Source organism: Hypomesus nipponensis, chromosome 17, assembly GCF_054491055.1.
Source record: "Hypomesus nipponensis isolate SF chromosome 17, ASM5449105v1, whole genome shotgun sequence".
In the NCBI taxonomy this organism is placed as follows: Eukaryota; Metazoa; Chordata; class Actinopteri; order Osmeriformes; family Osmeridae; genus Hypomesus; species Hypomesus nipponensis.
This window is the reverse complement of record NC_140377.1, coordinates 7,033,398-7,048,224: the sequence shown is the minus strand read 5'-3', so window position 1 is coordinate 7,048,224 and position 14,827 is coordinate 7,033,398. Positions and strand designations below refer to the sequence as shown.

Genomic DNA, 14,827 nt, shown 5'->3' with positions numbered 1-14,827 from the left:
GGTCAGGTCATTTGAGGAGTGCTGGGGATGGCAAGGAGAGTCTGAGTAATACACCAGAGTGTGTGGAGAGTAATGTGAGTGGGACTGGAGCTAACAGCAAACGGTGACTCACTCTGTCGGACATGTGGCATGTGGACCTCATTGACTGGGCCGCACCATGGCAACCAGCAGTTGTGGAATTGTAAACAGAGCGAAGGGGCTAAAAAGGCAGACTTACGAAATAGAGTTTCGCAGTCTCCCCACCGTGCGAGCCATCGTTCCAGCTGTCCTCCGAGTTTATATAGACACACTGTGGAGGGGGGTCTTGTGACTAGCGGGAAATGCTGAAACGTTGAAGTACTGATCCGAAATTTTTACTTCACCCCGCCTAAATCCCTCCGGGATTTTAAACATTCATCTTGAGTTTAAACCACAAAAGTGACATAGGATTTAGACATTGTTTTGGGTCAAGCAGAAGGAGAGTCAAGAAAGCAGACGGTTATTTATGAAGGCCTTTTACATAGAAAACCAAGGTCTGTATTCTAACTGTGTTTAAAGAGAAAAATAATATGCTTTCACTCTTAGCCAAATGTCTGGCTTTGACCAACTGCTTGGGTGTAAAATAGCTGTGAAAGCAAATGTTTTCCATGGTAGAGCTACTCCATTGAACCTTTATATTCCAGTAAAATTTATCTTTTTGGTTAGCATCTCTGTTCTTATGTATGCTTCAGTGAAAACACATATTATCACTGTTCACAATCTCTCTCAACAATGGATCAATTGGCCCAGCAGTGTCATAAAATCAACAGTAAAAGTCACACTTCCTCAGAAAACCAGCACGAGAAAGGACACACTTTCTCACTCTCTTGTTACCGTAGAAACACAGAACACAATGTGGGCGGGGAGTTACAGAGAGTGTATAATAGTTGTATGACAGAGTGGTGGTGACAGCACTCACTTCTCTGGAATCACGTGACCCAGCCCTTTACGGACGAATTTCTCTGAAACCCTGGAGTTCACATGAAGAAATGCACAAATGCATTGTTAACAGCTTGGGGCAATGAGGCCAGATCAGCGACACCCATATCATTACACAAACATCATTTTGAGTATGTGTATCAACTGCTCTACGTTCACTGCTTTAACAGTGTTATGTATAGCATAATGTTTTATGATATGTTGAACTTTGCTAAGCATTTGCCATTGTAGACAACGCCACCTCTAACTTAGGACTAACGTTTATTATTTTTTAAATTATGATAGTACCGGAGTATATGACTTTGTACAAAAATATAGAAGGATTACAGTATCAGTACCTATATTGTGAAATAACTTTACTGCTGATACTTGCATATCTTCTCGTGAGCCAAGGTGCCTGTAGTTTTACTTTGGTCATGAACTTAACTGAACTTTGTCTCCCCCCTTTGCCTACCGTCTTCCCTCGTGAGTGCCTTTCACCAAACCCAAGCTAGCAGTTCTTTTCATCTGGATGTCTGGATTTGACTCTTGCAATTTTGGAACGTCTCCAGAACTTTCTGCGGAATAGTACATGAATGCACCCATAGAACACTACATCCTGCACTTTAATCTCCTCCATGAGAACAAAGACTGCCTTTCTTATGCATTACTCAAATGCACTGATGTTTTACATTGGAGGGACCTCTATCCTCTTTCACCTGAATGGTTTATAACACTGTTATCAGCTTATTCCAGAGAAACCCTCTCATTCTGCTTAGGTCACAGGCCTATCTTGGCTTTACGTAAAATCCCCAGGAGAATGTCAAGTCTAAGTTCTCCTGGTCGGTTCTATTGGCTAAAATAAACAATAAAGAGCAGAGGGAGCAAGGCAAGTGCTACTCACAGTACAGAAAATGTACAATTGCAATGGTCCTTCCAAGTCCTGAATATATTCTGTCATATTTCAGTGAGTTGAGAAAGCATTTCAGAAAGCTCATTCATGATTTAAGTGGATGTTCAAAAGGGAGGATTATTCTCTGTCTATGTTTCTTTTTATGCATCTGTACCACATTATGTACATGTAGTAACTCTGCTCTACAACATGATACATAACACGTGCCAAGACTTGAAGGAACACATTGTTCAGACTGTTGGTTCTATCTAGAAGACTGGGTGTGGTGTTAGGTTAACAGTAAACAGGCATTTGCTTAGTCTCTAGAGCCCTGTAGGCTGGGTGTAGGAGTGGATTGTATCTCTACAGATTCTCTAACTCGCTACACTTCTCTAGGACAAAGACTTGCTGAGGTGTCAGTGTGTCAAGTGCCTACCTTAGATCAAAACTGACAAGCTGAAGAACTTGCAGATGCAAGGAGCATCCGTGTACTGCAGGGTTGCACCAACCTCAAACCCTGTCTGCTCAGATACCAGGATTCTTTCAAATATTTTTAGAAAACAAAGGTCAAATTGATCATAACCATATCAGTGCATTATGTCTTGTGGTATGCTACTTAGACCCCACAGATGTCTCCTTTCTGACTTAATTTGGAGAAACAATAGCATTATGTGGGTCTGTTATGAAACTTGTGCATGTCGGTACTAATTTACCTTAGAAGGAAAAACCACAGACATAGTGACTCACTCGCTCTCTAAAATACCTCCCTAGGGTATGAATCTTCATCTGCCAGTTCTGCTGTATTTAGTTCAAATCTAAGGAAGTACTTCCCTGGTATTTCTGTTGATACTTATCTATGTTACCATGAAACAGATGACAGTGACCGGCTTTTGAGTTAGGTTCAGGGTTAGTAAAAAGATTATGTGTGAACGTTAGATACATGTTTGATGAGGATTGCTACTGTTAAAGGATTTAAATAAATGTGTCCACTGTAAACTTGTCCATGTATGTATGTGTATCTGCATGTGTTTATATGCATGTGTAAGTACCCCGAAACAAAGTCACTCATCAAGAAAATCCTTTATAAAAAAATAGTGCACTTTATTATAAATTATTGAAATGTTTATATAAATATGTGCAAAGTTGTTTCGGTCTGCATGCTTCTGCTATACCTATATCTTCAAATGTCTTCAAGCATCTACAGCCAAATACTTGGCTGGTAACTGTGGTATCTTTATAAAAGATAAGATTATTATTTTCACCACTTGATTTTCATTCATGTAAACATTGTCTTGTTTAAGAAAGAGATAAGATTAAGAAGTATCTTGGGTCCTCTCTTTCCGACACGTTAAAATGGTTTACTACTAAAAACTAAAAAGTGTTTTAAATAGCTAGCAATAGACACCTGGCTGTGCAATAACTACCACCACTTTTAAGTGGGTACATTTGTTCAGTGTCAGTTGGATGCTTAGACAAACAGCTGACAAATCGTTGTATCGCCATACCATTGAAACATAGATCTAGTTTCCCATCTGGTTGGTTATTTTTCAGTTATTTTAGAAGGTCAGGAGGTTTGACATTGTCTAATTGCCAATAAACTTATAAACATACAATTGCTATAATGTTCTTTCCAAGTTTCTTTGTTTGGAAGTCAATGTCTCTTGAGTCTCCTTTGTGTTTTGTAAGTTTCCACTGGTGTTCTTTGCAACATTCAAAAAAAAACATTCAGCCTTTTGATCCATTGCTGACAAATATTTACTGGTGTGATGACATTGAAGATGAATGTCCATGGAACAACCGTGTAAGTTCCTGGTGACTGACCAATTGTTGGCCAGAGCACACAGAATTTCAGAAAGCCAGTCTCTTTCAACCGTCATGTTTAAAACTTCCCAGGTTTGTCTTATCCATGACTAATGTCAATGTCCTAGCCAAAGCCATAACCAGTCTTGGTGTAATGAATGAGTAGTTAGCCAAGGCTGGTGTGTGTCTGTTGCCTCCATAGCTCAATGGTTAGCAGCAGTGAGGAGATGTGTGGCAAGAGAGGCCAGGGTGCCATCTACCCTAACCCTGCCAGGAGCCCTTTAGCTGAACACACAGGATCCAATAGCAGCCGATCCCTCTTTGTCTGTCCTCTGGGGACTGGTTTTCCCTGTTCCCACTGATACCACAGCCTTTAGTAATTGACTGAAAAGTCGGACACTTCTCTTTAGGCAGCGTGCTTCTGCCATGCTTCTCCCGGCCAGCTCTCTCTCCTGGTGCTGTGAGGTCAGAACGCAGGCGAAGGCCACAACTCCTCAGGACTTGGTTCTCTTGGTCCACCATAACAGAACACCTGCGTACGTCCGTGACAACCACAGACAACGTGCCCAGAGCCTCTAGATGGGAGCGTCATAGTCCTGGAGGAACTCCTTGAGAGGATGAGGGAGTTGGTCTCTTTTTGTGGAGATGTCCAGGTGTCCATTGACTGTTTTCCTGCACAGGTGCTGCAGGGTGGACATGCTGGTAGAAAGGGGCTTCAGCAGCTCCAGAGGGATTTTCTCCCCTCCAGAGTAGATGTAGTAGGAGCTCCCTCCTCGAGTGTTCCCCCCACATGAGGCACCTTTGCTGGGGGGCATGTAGTGATGGACCAGCTTGAGGATGCAGTCAAAGTGGGGGACAGCCAGAATACTTTTAGGGTCTGTCTGCAGGAAAAACGTGGCCGAATCGCACTGGATGCGCAAATTCTTGGTGCCCGACGCCGTCTTCACACTGAGGGTGAAGAAATGGCGGTTGTCAGAGCTGTCCCTGATGAGGAAGCTGCCGGTGGCCTCGGAGGCCAGCATGGCGTTGGCCTCCTTGCCACTGATGGAGCCCCAGTAGAATCCACTCTCCTGGAGTTTGTGCAAGTTGGTGAGCACCAGCTGGTACTGTAGCTTGGAGCTGAAGGTCTTGTAACGGTGGGGCAGCCTCATGTTGGTGTCGAACGGGCTGCTGCTCATGACGGAGTCAAACTTGCTGTAGGTTACCATGGCGCTGCGTCCGCACTCTGGACTGCCTGGTGAGCACTAGGCACCACGCAGACGACAGAAGTGGAGAGGGCCTGTCAAAGAACAGGTTGTGACTCCCACAGCAAGGGAAGTTGGAAGTCAACTTGTAGGTCCGTGTTAAGGGATGAAACTCCTGGGAAAGAGACAAGAATCAGTGTTAGAGATTAGTGAATGGATCTATGTGGTATGAATTGGATGCTGGGTGGATTATTATATATCAACAGCTTTGCTTTGTGCAGAGAAAGTGAATGGACTTTTTTAATAGACTATCAGATTATAACAATCGAATTACAGCAACGCATAAACGTTCTGGGTAACTTTATTTATAGAGAAACTAGATAGAGTAATGTGATATTCTTCGACCCACGATGCTCTTGGGCAAAGATTATGTCTTAGTTATTTCAAATATTGTTGCCTACATCAAAGGCAAACAGGGTTTCTATTGTTAGGCTACTTTGTGAATGTAAGCAAGCGCCCTGATGTTTTTTTCTGTATAACTTTTCTAAATCTTCAAAACCAAACAACTTGCTTCAAACTTCAGATGTTATAAATGTCACTATAGTAAGTTTCCGTTAACTGGTGTAAAGATGTTGATACTATTTGAATGTCAGAGCTGATTAACCTATGCACGGCGGACGTTGTTAAAAATCAATTTACCATAAACTTTTTCCGTGTACTTAAGCTCGGTAACAGCGGTCAGTTCCAGTAAAGCAGCGTAATTCTTGAACCATTGCACAATTTTACCCAGGCCAGTCATAATAAACGGAAACAATTAACGGAAACTATTTTTTGTTGTTGTTGCCGTTTAGGCTTTTTAATTCAGTTCACCATAACATAGTTTTAAGCGAATAATAGTTAAGTTCAGTTTTTACCTTAACTGTGTCGGCTCTATTCAGCTTTGAACTCGAAATAGTTTGTTCGGTATCTTCAGAGCAGGGTTGAACAAAGTTAATCGATCTTGTCTCTTGTAATGTAACAATGGTCTACAAATTGTATCCTTTGTAATTCACGACAATTAATATAGGTTGGTCCTTTATCCTCAGACTGTGGGCTCTCTCTGAACCGTTTGCCTGTTAGTGATCATCTTGCGTGTGAGGCTGGCGCTCATAATGTGTCGGGGCTGACGAGGCTCCTCCTCCTCTTCCAGTAAGGCGCTCTTGGCAGATTGTCAGTAAGAATAGTTTTTTTTAAAGGATTCCTGGTATTCACTAAGGCCATCCCCTCCCCCTAGCTATTCCTTCCAAATGAAGTTATGAAGTTCCAAGCAGCAAATCTTCCTGATTTGCAATTTCGAGGCAACGTATGTTCACAGACTTCTTATTGTTCAAACATGTAATGTTTTAATGCATGATAACTTATGAATATATTTTATTTAATTATTAAATTCACATTTTGTGTTTTCATTATAAGTTTTATAGCAATGTACCAAAACATGATGGATTAGATAATTATTTTAAAGTTGTGTGGTTATAAAGTTGGCATAGTAACATATGGTTGGTACAGAAGGTCTCAGGATATAAAGCGGGCTGCTAAACCTGTGCCTCAGTGGAGCGTTGCAACAGACATGAAAGCCTGCAGTGCCTTTATGTTAATCATCCCAAGGGATGGCACTAGTGCTTGGCTGAACCTGTGTGAATGAATACTTTACAAACATGAATTCCAATTCTGAATCATTTGGAACTGTAGTCATTTAGAAGACTGTAGTGTTCTTCTAATTGTCAAAAATAAACAATTTAACATGACAGATGTCATGTTAAATTTAACTGAGGATCAGTGTCATGAGGATGGCTATATACATTTAGACTTATGACAACGTTTCCATATCCTATTACCTGGTATCTTTTGTTTGTGTACTGTAAGAGTAATCGAAACATGAGGCCCATCCTGTTCATACGGGAAGTGTGACTTGTGCAGTACTCATGCTTTCCCCAGAGCTCTCTGCATGAACAAGACTGCTCTGACTTCATCCTGGGAAGCCTGGGCACATCATAAAGGTTTCCAGTCACACCAGGAGTTATCTTCTGATAACCCTTCCTTTAACCACCCCCCACAAACCCCCCCCACCCCGTCCAGCTGCCTTCTCGTCACCATGAGGACTCTTGTGGTCAGCCAGGCCGATAGGTTGGGCATTGGCGTACATCAGTGTGTCAAATTCCGTCCCTCAGTTGGCGTTTCCTCCTTTCAAACATCCCTATGAGGGTGTGTGGCGTGCATGCAGCAGTGATGACGCCAGACCCAAGTTCCCTAATGAAGTTTGGAAAGGGCCAGCTGTGTCTGAGTGAGTCAAGTGCCCTCGTGTGAATCAGACCCCCACTGGCAGAAGGGGGAGGAGGAAGTACGGAGACAAACTCAGCGAGGTCCCCGTTGTTTCCAGAAAACCCGCCTGTGTCATGGTTGTAAGACTTGCTCGCAGCAGCTTAACAAACTTCATAGCCTCCCGGGGAAACCATGGAAATAAAGACAGAGGAAGGGCTGGGGAGCTGTCGGCATCAGGACATGTTCAAGTCTCCTGTGAAACAATGCTCTGACAAAGGAACATCATCTCTGAAATGACCAGCTGCCCCAGGCCCCCAAGAGTACACACGCTTAAAAATACATATTTCTTGTTCACTACAAAATGTCCAGTGAGCGATGGCCCTGTTTTAAGCGTAAGAGCTGCAGTTACCAGCAGGATGACGTACACAAGTATTTAACCATGATCTGACGTCAACATTTAACATTTAAACATTACAGACAGTGTGTATTTAACCCAAGGTCATCTATCAGAGGGGGGGGGGGGGGTGGGGTTGGTTACAAGTGCTTGCAAGCTAACCCACCCGTTGCTAAGAGAAACTCCCAAACTGCACTGTTGTTTTAAAGCCCATTGCTTTTGGCAAGCTATGTGAAGTACAGAGTGAGATCCTTGGCTAGATGATGGATATATTTGGCTCATACTCTCTCTCCCTCTCTCTCTCTCCCTCTCTCCCCCTCTCTCTCTCTCTCTCTCTCTCTCTCTCTCATGAACAACTAGTTGAACTCACACACACAAAACTGACCGCATGTTTCATGATCCATGTTGTTTATATATGAGTACATTATAATTTGGGAGTCATACTTCTAAACATTGTTTTGGAACGCATGAACAACATGCAGCATCTGACCCCTTCATGGGGTGTCTTAAAGTAAACGTCTTCTTGTACAGAGAACGTAAAGATAAATGTTTTCCCAAAACTATTAGGTGGTTCAAAGCACTTTATTTGTGTGCATAGTAGCTGATTCATATGGCACCAAAGCTGAGAGAAGGTTCCAATAAATCCATTTGTTTTTTAAGAAGAGCAAGATTTTCTGTGTTGAGAAGAGGAGTGGGAAAGGAGAATGTTGTTATAAAAGTGTATATTCGCTGACTTTCCGTTGGACAAAGCTTGACTGAACAACAGGGCAAGAGTGAACTGTCTGAAAGGTTGCTTTAATCAGATTATCCACAATATGGTCTTGTCCCAAAAACGCATCTCTACGCATTATGGTCTATACTGTATAGCTGGATAAACAGTAAACTCAGGATACAGTAGGACAACGTTTAACAACACTGTTAAGGAAAAAAGGAGGAATTGCCCATTCTCACCTATGTTGGTTTTATTGCCCGGTGATACATTTCAGTTGATGACTCTGTATGCCATTTGACCTCCTTTAATTTATGCCACACTGACATTAGACAAACCTGTACTGTATCATGTACTGCACAAGGTGACACAGACTAGTCACCATGATGTAACATTACTACTATATTATTGCAGTTTATTGGAAAGCCACAAAGGTATGAGATTAGATAACACCTCAGATCTGTCACTGTCACCATATTCCACATATTGTTATCAGAGAGGTTCCTGGAACTAGAGATATCGTATTGGTTATGTAACACAAGTCCCATTACGAGTAGATCACCTGCTTTAGTCCTTAAATAACAAAATATGTTTTATTACAGAGGAAGTATCTACATAATTCTCAGAACTGATTCAGCAATTCCAGTAAAATATTTAAAAGCCATATTTTGCCCAAATGTAGAAGTCATGCCAAACTCTTCCCCATTATGACTTTAATCAGAAACGTCCTTGTCTGTTTGTTACACAAGAATGTGTGTTTGTGTTTCCCGTAGTCTGAAAGGTTCTTTGACACTGTCTCACATGTTACAAATGTGTTGTGTTTCGATTTTGTACAAATGTCTATTTGCTTGGGCATTACTTAAAAGACAAAAGGGTGATTGTGCCTTCTGAGATGTGGCCCCACGGCTTTGAAATAGCCTTCCCCTCCACATTAAGTCCTCGCCCACTACTGGTTTTAAATCATATATAACAATCCACTTGTTCTCCCCAGCCTTGTTGTCCTGTCTGTGTCTGAGTCCTTGTGATAAATACTGGTTAATTTTGGTATCTTGTTTTGCCTTGGCTAATTGTACAGCACTTGGCTAACACTGGTTGTTTGTAATTGTGTGGCGATATAAATTTGACTTAACAATAGCAAAAAAGCGTAAAACAATCAACTATAAGCAAAAGTATCATACAATCCAAAGGTGATATACAGCACAAGTGATTTATATTTCTTTGATATTTCTTTTTTCCTTTTGTTTCTTTTCTTCCTGGAAATACCTTTCCACTTTTCTTTTGAATTCTGGCTCTCTCAAGGAAGCATACTATAAAAACATTTAATCACAGCCCTGGCAGAACAAATTGAAATTCCATGAATTATGGCCCCTGTGATAAAATACTATGATACCGATATAATAGAGGGTGGACTGGAATAGGAGCCAAGAACCTTTTTCGAGTGTTATATGCAGGTAACACTGCATAGGGTCCTATGCAGTTTATGTAGAGTGTAACATAAAAAATCCTGCATGGAGATAATGAGAATCTGACATTATAGTAAAAGGAGGACGAGGGCTTCTTAGTTCAAACCTCGTCATTCTAATGATTTTTATTTTATATCATTATTGTATCGTTCTCTTGCACTAACTGTTTTTTTAGGTTAGATTGTAAATTATGACTACTTACATTTTATTTTTATTTTTATTCCCCTTAGTATTAGCTACACCCCCCTTAGTATTAGCTAGACTTTGCTCCTTTTGTATAGTTAGTCCACATATTTAAGTTTTAATATTCCTATATGTTTAATGTATGCACCTCCCTGCTAAAGTAAATTCCTTGTTTGTGCAAACATTCATGGCGAATAAAATCCCTTCTGATTCTGATTCAGAATCGCTACAATACACACAACTTTCATGACAAACGTGTGTTCACAGTTTTAATCTAGAGAGGAAACCTATATTTTTTTAAGAAAAGCCTCTAGTAGAACCAAACAGCTTCCTCCCCTGGTTCTCCCCTTATATCTAGAGAATGGAGTGGTGGCACTAAATGGTCCCACAATATGTTGACTGATACCTGGTCATATTGGTGCATTGGTGCACAAATGCATTAACTAAGCATTCCTTCCTCTGGGCTCACATGGTCTCTCCTGCTTCTGGCCTTAAGCATCATCCCAGCCAGGATGGAACAGTCCAGATCAACATTCTCGAAAAGACAGTAGGAGAGTCCTCATCCCATGTCAATTATACTAAGGTTTTCTGGAAAGTTAATCACATTTTTATGATTGCTTATCACATTGTTATTTGCCCACTTTTTCACTTTGGACATACATACTGTATCTTTAACTTCAAAAAAATAAAATAATGTCATTTGGACCATGTCAAAAGAGTATGTTTTACAGTAACTGATTATTCAGTTGTCCTGATGTTGTTTCTGGCATTGTTGGGTGTTGGCCTGATATTTTGGTGCCAATGTGTGGTAGGCATTCTACCAAAGGCGTGGAGGAGGGCAAGACAGAGTCCAGCCCTTTGATTGTCATACATTTCCAGGAAAGTCATTATTTGTTTAAAGTATGAAATACTGGTTACGCCACCACTACAAATAGTATTGATGTTTAGTTTGTTAAAGTAAGAAGAAATACAAACACACATTGACAGGCTCGTTCATGTGCTGTCAAACGCCTTGTGTCCTGTGGGTGTTTCCTGGCCTGACCTCAAGTGAGATGGTGAAGGGGAACAGAGAACAAACAGGCACAGAGAGAGATATTGTGATGATGTGTAAGGCCATGGGATGCTGGGATACAGTTACAGAGAGGAAAACAGTGTTTCACACAAGACTGTAGAGTTCTCCATTGGCTTTTAGGTGACCAGGTTAGAGAAATGCCCATCCAATGACTCGATCTGGGAGTTCACATTGTTTGTTTCCTAAATACTTTTAGCTGACTTGACTTCACGGCCAGGCTCATTGTGACATTGTGAAAATTGCATGTTGTCATGTTATGGATTCACGCCATGCTTTTGAGGAAGCAATTTGAGCTAAAAATACAATGCAACTAACGTCATAAGACTAAGCAGTGTCTCGTGTTTTCCCACACAAAGTTACATGTAGAAACAGACTGCTTTAAAATGTATTTTTCTGAAATGTAAAAAAAAGAGGATTAGTCTCGGTTTGTGGTCATTGGAATGTACTTTTTGATACTTTTGTACAAACTTACTTCCTGAAACAGATTTGAGGTATCATGGGATTATATCAGAACCCAATGATATGAGGATTATGCTTTGACACCCATTACATCTCTGTAGTGTAAGGCTGGGTGTCACCCTGCCCCCACCTCTCATATGCTCAAAGCTGGAGTTGCTGGACGGAGTCTCTATATGATGGGTCTCACACCTCATTGTGTAGCTAACTGTCGCATTGCTATTCATATGTTGATGAGTAAGGGTCAAGATGTGGTCTGATTGGTTGTTTGGGTTGTTTGGCCAATATGAAACCCCCTACAGAGCAACGCTAAATTTCAAACAACATGTCCTGAACAGTGAACACTCCACGGAAGCAAAAGTGGCCCGTCTTCCCTATGGAGAAGGACAAGTGAGATCATCGCCAGAAACTCTTGTGCCAGCAACTCTTGTGCCAGCAACAAAGTGCATTTTTTATCATGTTGGGTACATTTAAAAAACGAGTGCAGTTATCCTGTCTGTTTTTTTTCTTCTTCTGTATTCAGATTATGATCAACTGCAGCATCAGGTGTACTGATTGGATCATTGGAGCAGTTAACAGGGTTCATATGATCCGGTCCACCTCGCTCAGGCTGCTGCAGACGCCACCATCCGTTTTGCAGTATTGAACGTAAGGAGATGGAGGAGCCAATGACATAATCCAAATTCAAAATGGACTTTGATTCCCACAAACCCCAGGAATAGCCAGCTGATGTCATCGGGCAGAGGGTAAATAATATGTCTGCACTATTATAGAAAAAGGTTGCTCAGCTAAGACACTCTGCCAGTTAGCTGAACAGTCTTTGGGTAGACACACACTCACACACTTGCACCGGGCACACACACATGCGCATGCATGCACGCACATACACAGACACACACACACAGAGCAGTAGTAACCTGATCCTGAGTGGTGCCAGTAAGCGGTGTCTGACATTTCCGGATGGATCTAGTGTGCACGTGCGAGGTTAACACACCGGCACGGTATACAGGGCTCAATGGGCCATCTCAAGCAAACAAGCTGACAGAAACATACGATTAAAAATCTATTCTTCATAAGTCTCAAAGTGTTGCGCAGAAGTCAATGCCTGGCTTCCTCTACCTCAGATTCCTGAATAGGTGCATCAGCCAGGGTTCAGTACTCATTCCAAGGAAAGCTTTCATGTTGTTCTGGTGTACCCAGTCTGAATACTCCCCATGAATCATTCCGTCTGTGTAAATACAAAAGTCACACTTGGGTTCTAGCATTAACAGGCTCATAAATTGCGGCTGTGATGCTGCTGCAACTTGGTTGTGGGTGCGTGCATGCATGTGTGTGTGTATGCACAATTTTCTCAGTATAGGGATGACACCCCATCCTGGTACTGGTAAATGTTTTCCTCCACTGCTTGCCAGGTATCTTCTTATGGTCCTTAATCCAAGGGAGGCATGCACAATCAACATTCCTCATCTGTCCTATCATTCTCAAACAGTGGTTTCTGAGAACAGTGGGAACAGAGTGAAGCACAACAGAAGACCTTTCTCTTGGCCTTATCAGACACACTCCGATCATCACTTAGTGAGATCCACTTCAGACAACCTTCTGGGATCTGGTCCTGAGTCAGCCAATCAGAGGGAGGGTCTGAAGCCCTCCCCTCTCAAAAGCATTTCCTCCAGTCCCTCTCCTTACTGGGCACTCCCTGTAGACAGGAAATTCTCCTGGAATCCCTCCAAGATACGGCCCCTATTCCTTCTTTTCCCGGTTCCAGCCCTCCTAGAAGCACAGTACAGACTGTTCCAATCCCAGCACCTACGTGCATAAACAAACTGCCTGCTCTCCAGCAAATCCCCTGAATCCCTGGGGTCTCTTGTTCCCAACTGTTGCAAGTCCTGTCATGCACACTAATGAATGTTTGAATGAAAATAGTTGGTATTGGCTAAAATAGCCTAGGTTATATTCTCATTGTAGATTGAAGATAAACCTTAAAGTGTTAGCAAAAAACGCTAATCAGTTGGGTTAAGGCATTAAAATCAAGAATGATTCCCAGCATGAGAGTCACCCACTTCAGTGACTCTGCAGGATATTCCACATGGCCATGAGCTCTCTGGGACAACTGTGACCTCATTGTTCTTTTCACAAAGGCTTTCAACAGAACCTTTCAGAGGTTGTTCTGCTGCTCCAGACTTTCCGTCAAAATAATTTTCACTTGAATAATAATTTCCTGGTACTACCAGTCCAGACAAAGATGTGTCTGTCTGTTCATTCTTTCTGAATGGAACAAAGAGATGAATTATGAGGCTTTCACACAGTAAAGGTGTCATTCTACTTGGTGACTGGCCAAGAGGATATCTGATACCTTGATATGCTTATATGATCCAGGTTAGTGTGTGAGTGTGTCAAATGGTGGGTCCATTATCTGCAAGAACAAGTCAATTATAATAATATGTTCATTTAGCAAATGCTTTTATCCAAAATTACATGCAGGTCCCCCTGCTAAGATAAAGTGGGGCTGGAAACATACATCATAAAACAGTTTCAGGCAAAATGATAGTTTCAATGTGCCAACCAAGCGTGTATGACATTTCAAAATCAGTGTGTCGAATCTAATCAGCAAATGCAATGTACTACTTGTATCAAATTCTGATAATCTTGGCCACATACTTATGTCAACCAGTCCTTTGTCACTGTTTTGTTGAAACGAGTGATAAGAAAAGTGTTATAGGAAATCTCGTTTCAAATTACATTTGCGCTAGTCATTAAAAACACATGAATCCTATAATAATAATAATAAGTTTCCCTGAACTGAAGTAAGTTTGCCTTTGATTTAAATATAAAATATTTTTGATTTGTGAATAGACTTTGCACATTTACAGATGGTGTGCAGTGTTTGGAAATGTTTCATTGAAATGAAATAGAAGTACTGGGAAGAGGGGAGTGTCAAGGTTAAAGCCTGCAAGTCTTTTTCTTGCTTGTCTTATTCACTCTTTGTGGCCTCAATAGCTCTGAGTGTGTGCTAGTGTTATTATCATGAACTCTCTTTCTCAGAAATCCGGCCCAGGAGTGAATTCCAGGAGTAAGGCATAATCTCTGAAAGTTCACTATTCCTGGAGGAATGTGAAAGGGATTCACAGAGATAAATTAAAGTACAAACCAGCTGTAAATACACTAGCTAGAGTTCGACATTGTGTGTGTATCTGTGTCTGTTTGGTGCTTTGTTTCTCAGTATCTCAGACCGCTCAATACATTGCTTTGATGCTACGTATTAAAAACCACGATAAAGAGCTTGTCATCTTACTGTAACTTAGCTGATGTGTCAGTGAGCTGGGGGCTCCAGTCAGTCTGTGTGGCAGGCTTGTTGCATCCACAGGATTATAGGAACACCACAGTGACTGGTGTTCCTGGATGTCAGAGAGTTATTGGGTCTGTGGTCCGCTCTGACTTTG

The 14,827-nt window shown here is 41.6% G+C and overlaps 1 protein-coding gene across 1 annotated transcript; it reads right to left on the bottom strand.

The window, feature by feature from the left end:
* Positions 1-2,905: 2,905 nt before the first annotated feature.
* socs3a (suppressor of cytokine signaling 3a) lies at positions 2,906-5,936 on the bottom strand. The gene is made up of 2 exons (XM_084678265.1): positions 5,727-5,936; positions 2,906-4,987 (listed from the first exon to the last, which is right to left on the bottom strand). The coding sequence occupies exon 2, from the start codon at positions 4,834-4,836 to the stop codon at positions 4,204-4,206; it is 633 nt and encodes a 210-aa protein (XP_084534391.1). The 5' UTR covers positions 4,837-4,987; positions 5,727-5,936; the 3' UTR covers positions 2,906-4,203.
* Between the last annotated feature and the right edge of the window lie 8,891 nt (positions 5,937-14,827).

Coding starts and splice junctions, on each gene's coding strand:
- socs3a (XM_084678265.1), bottom strand. CDS start 4,836: ATGGTAACCTACAGCAAGTTTGACTCCGTCATGAGCAGCAGCCCGTTC.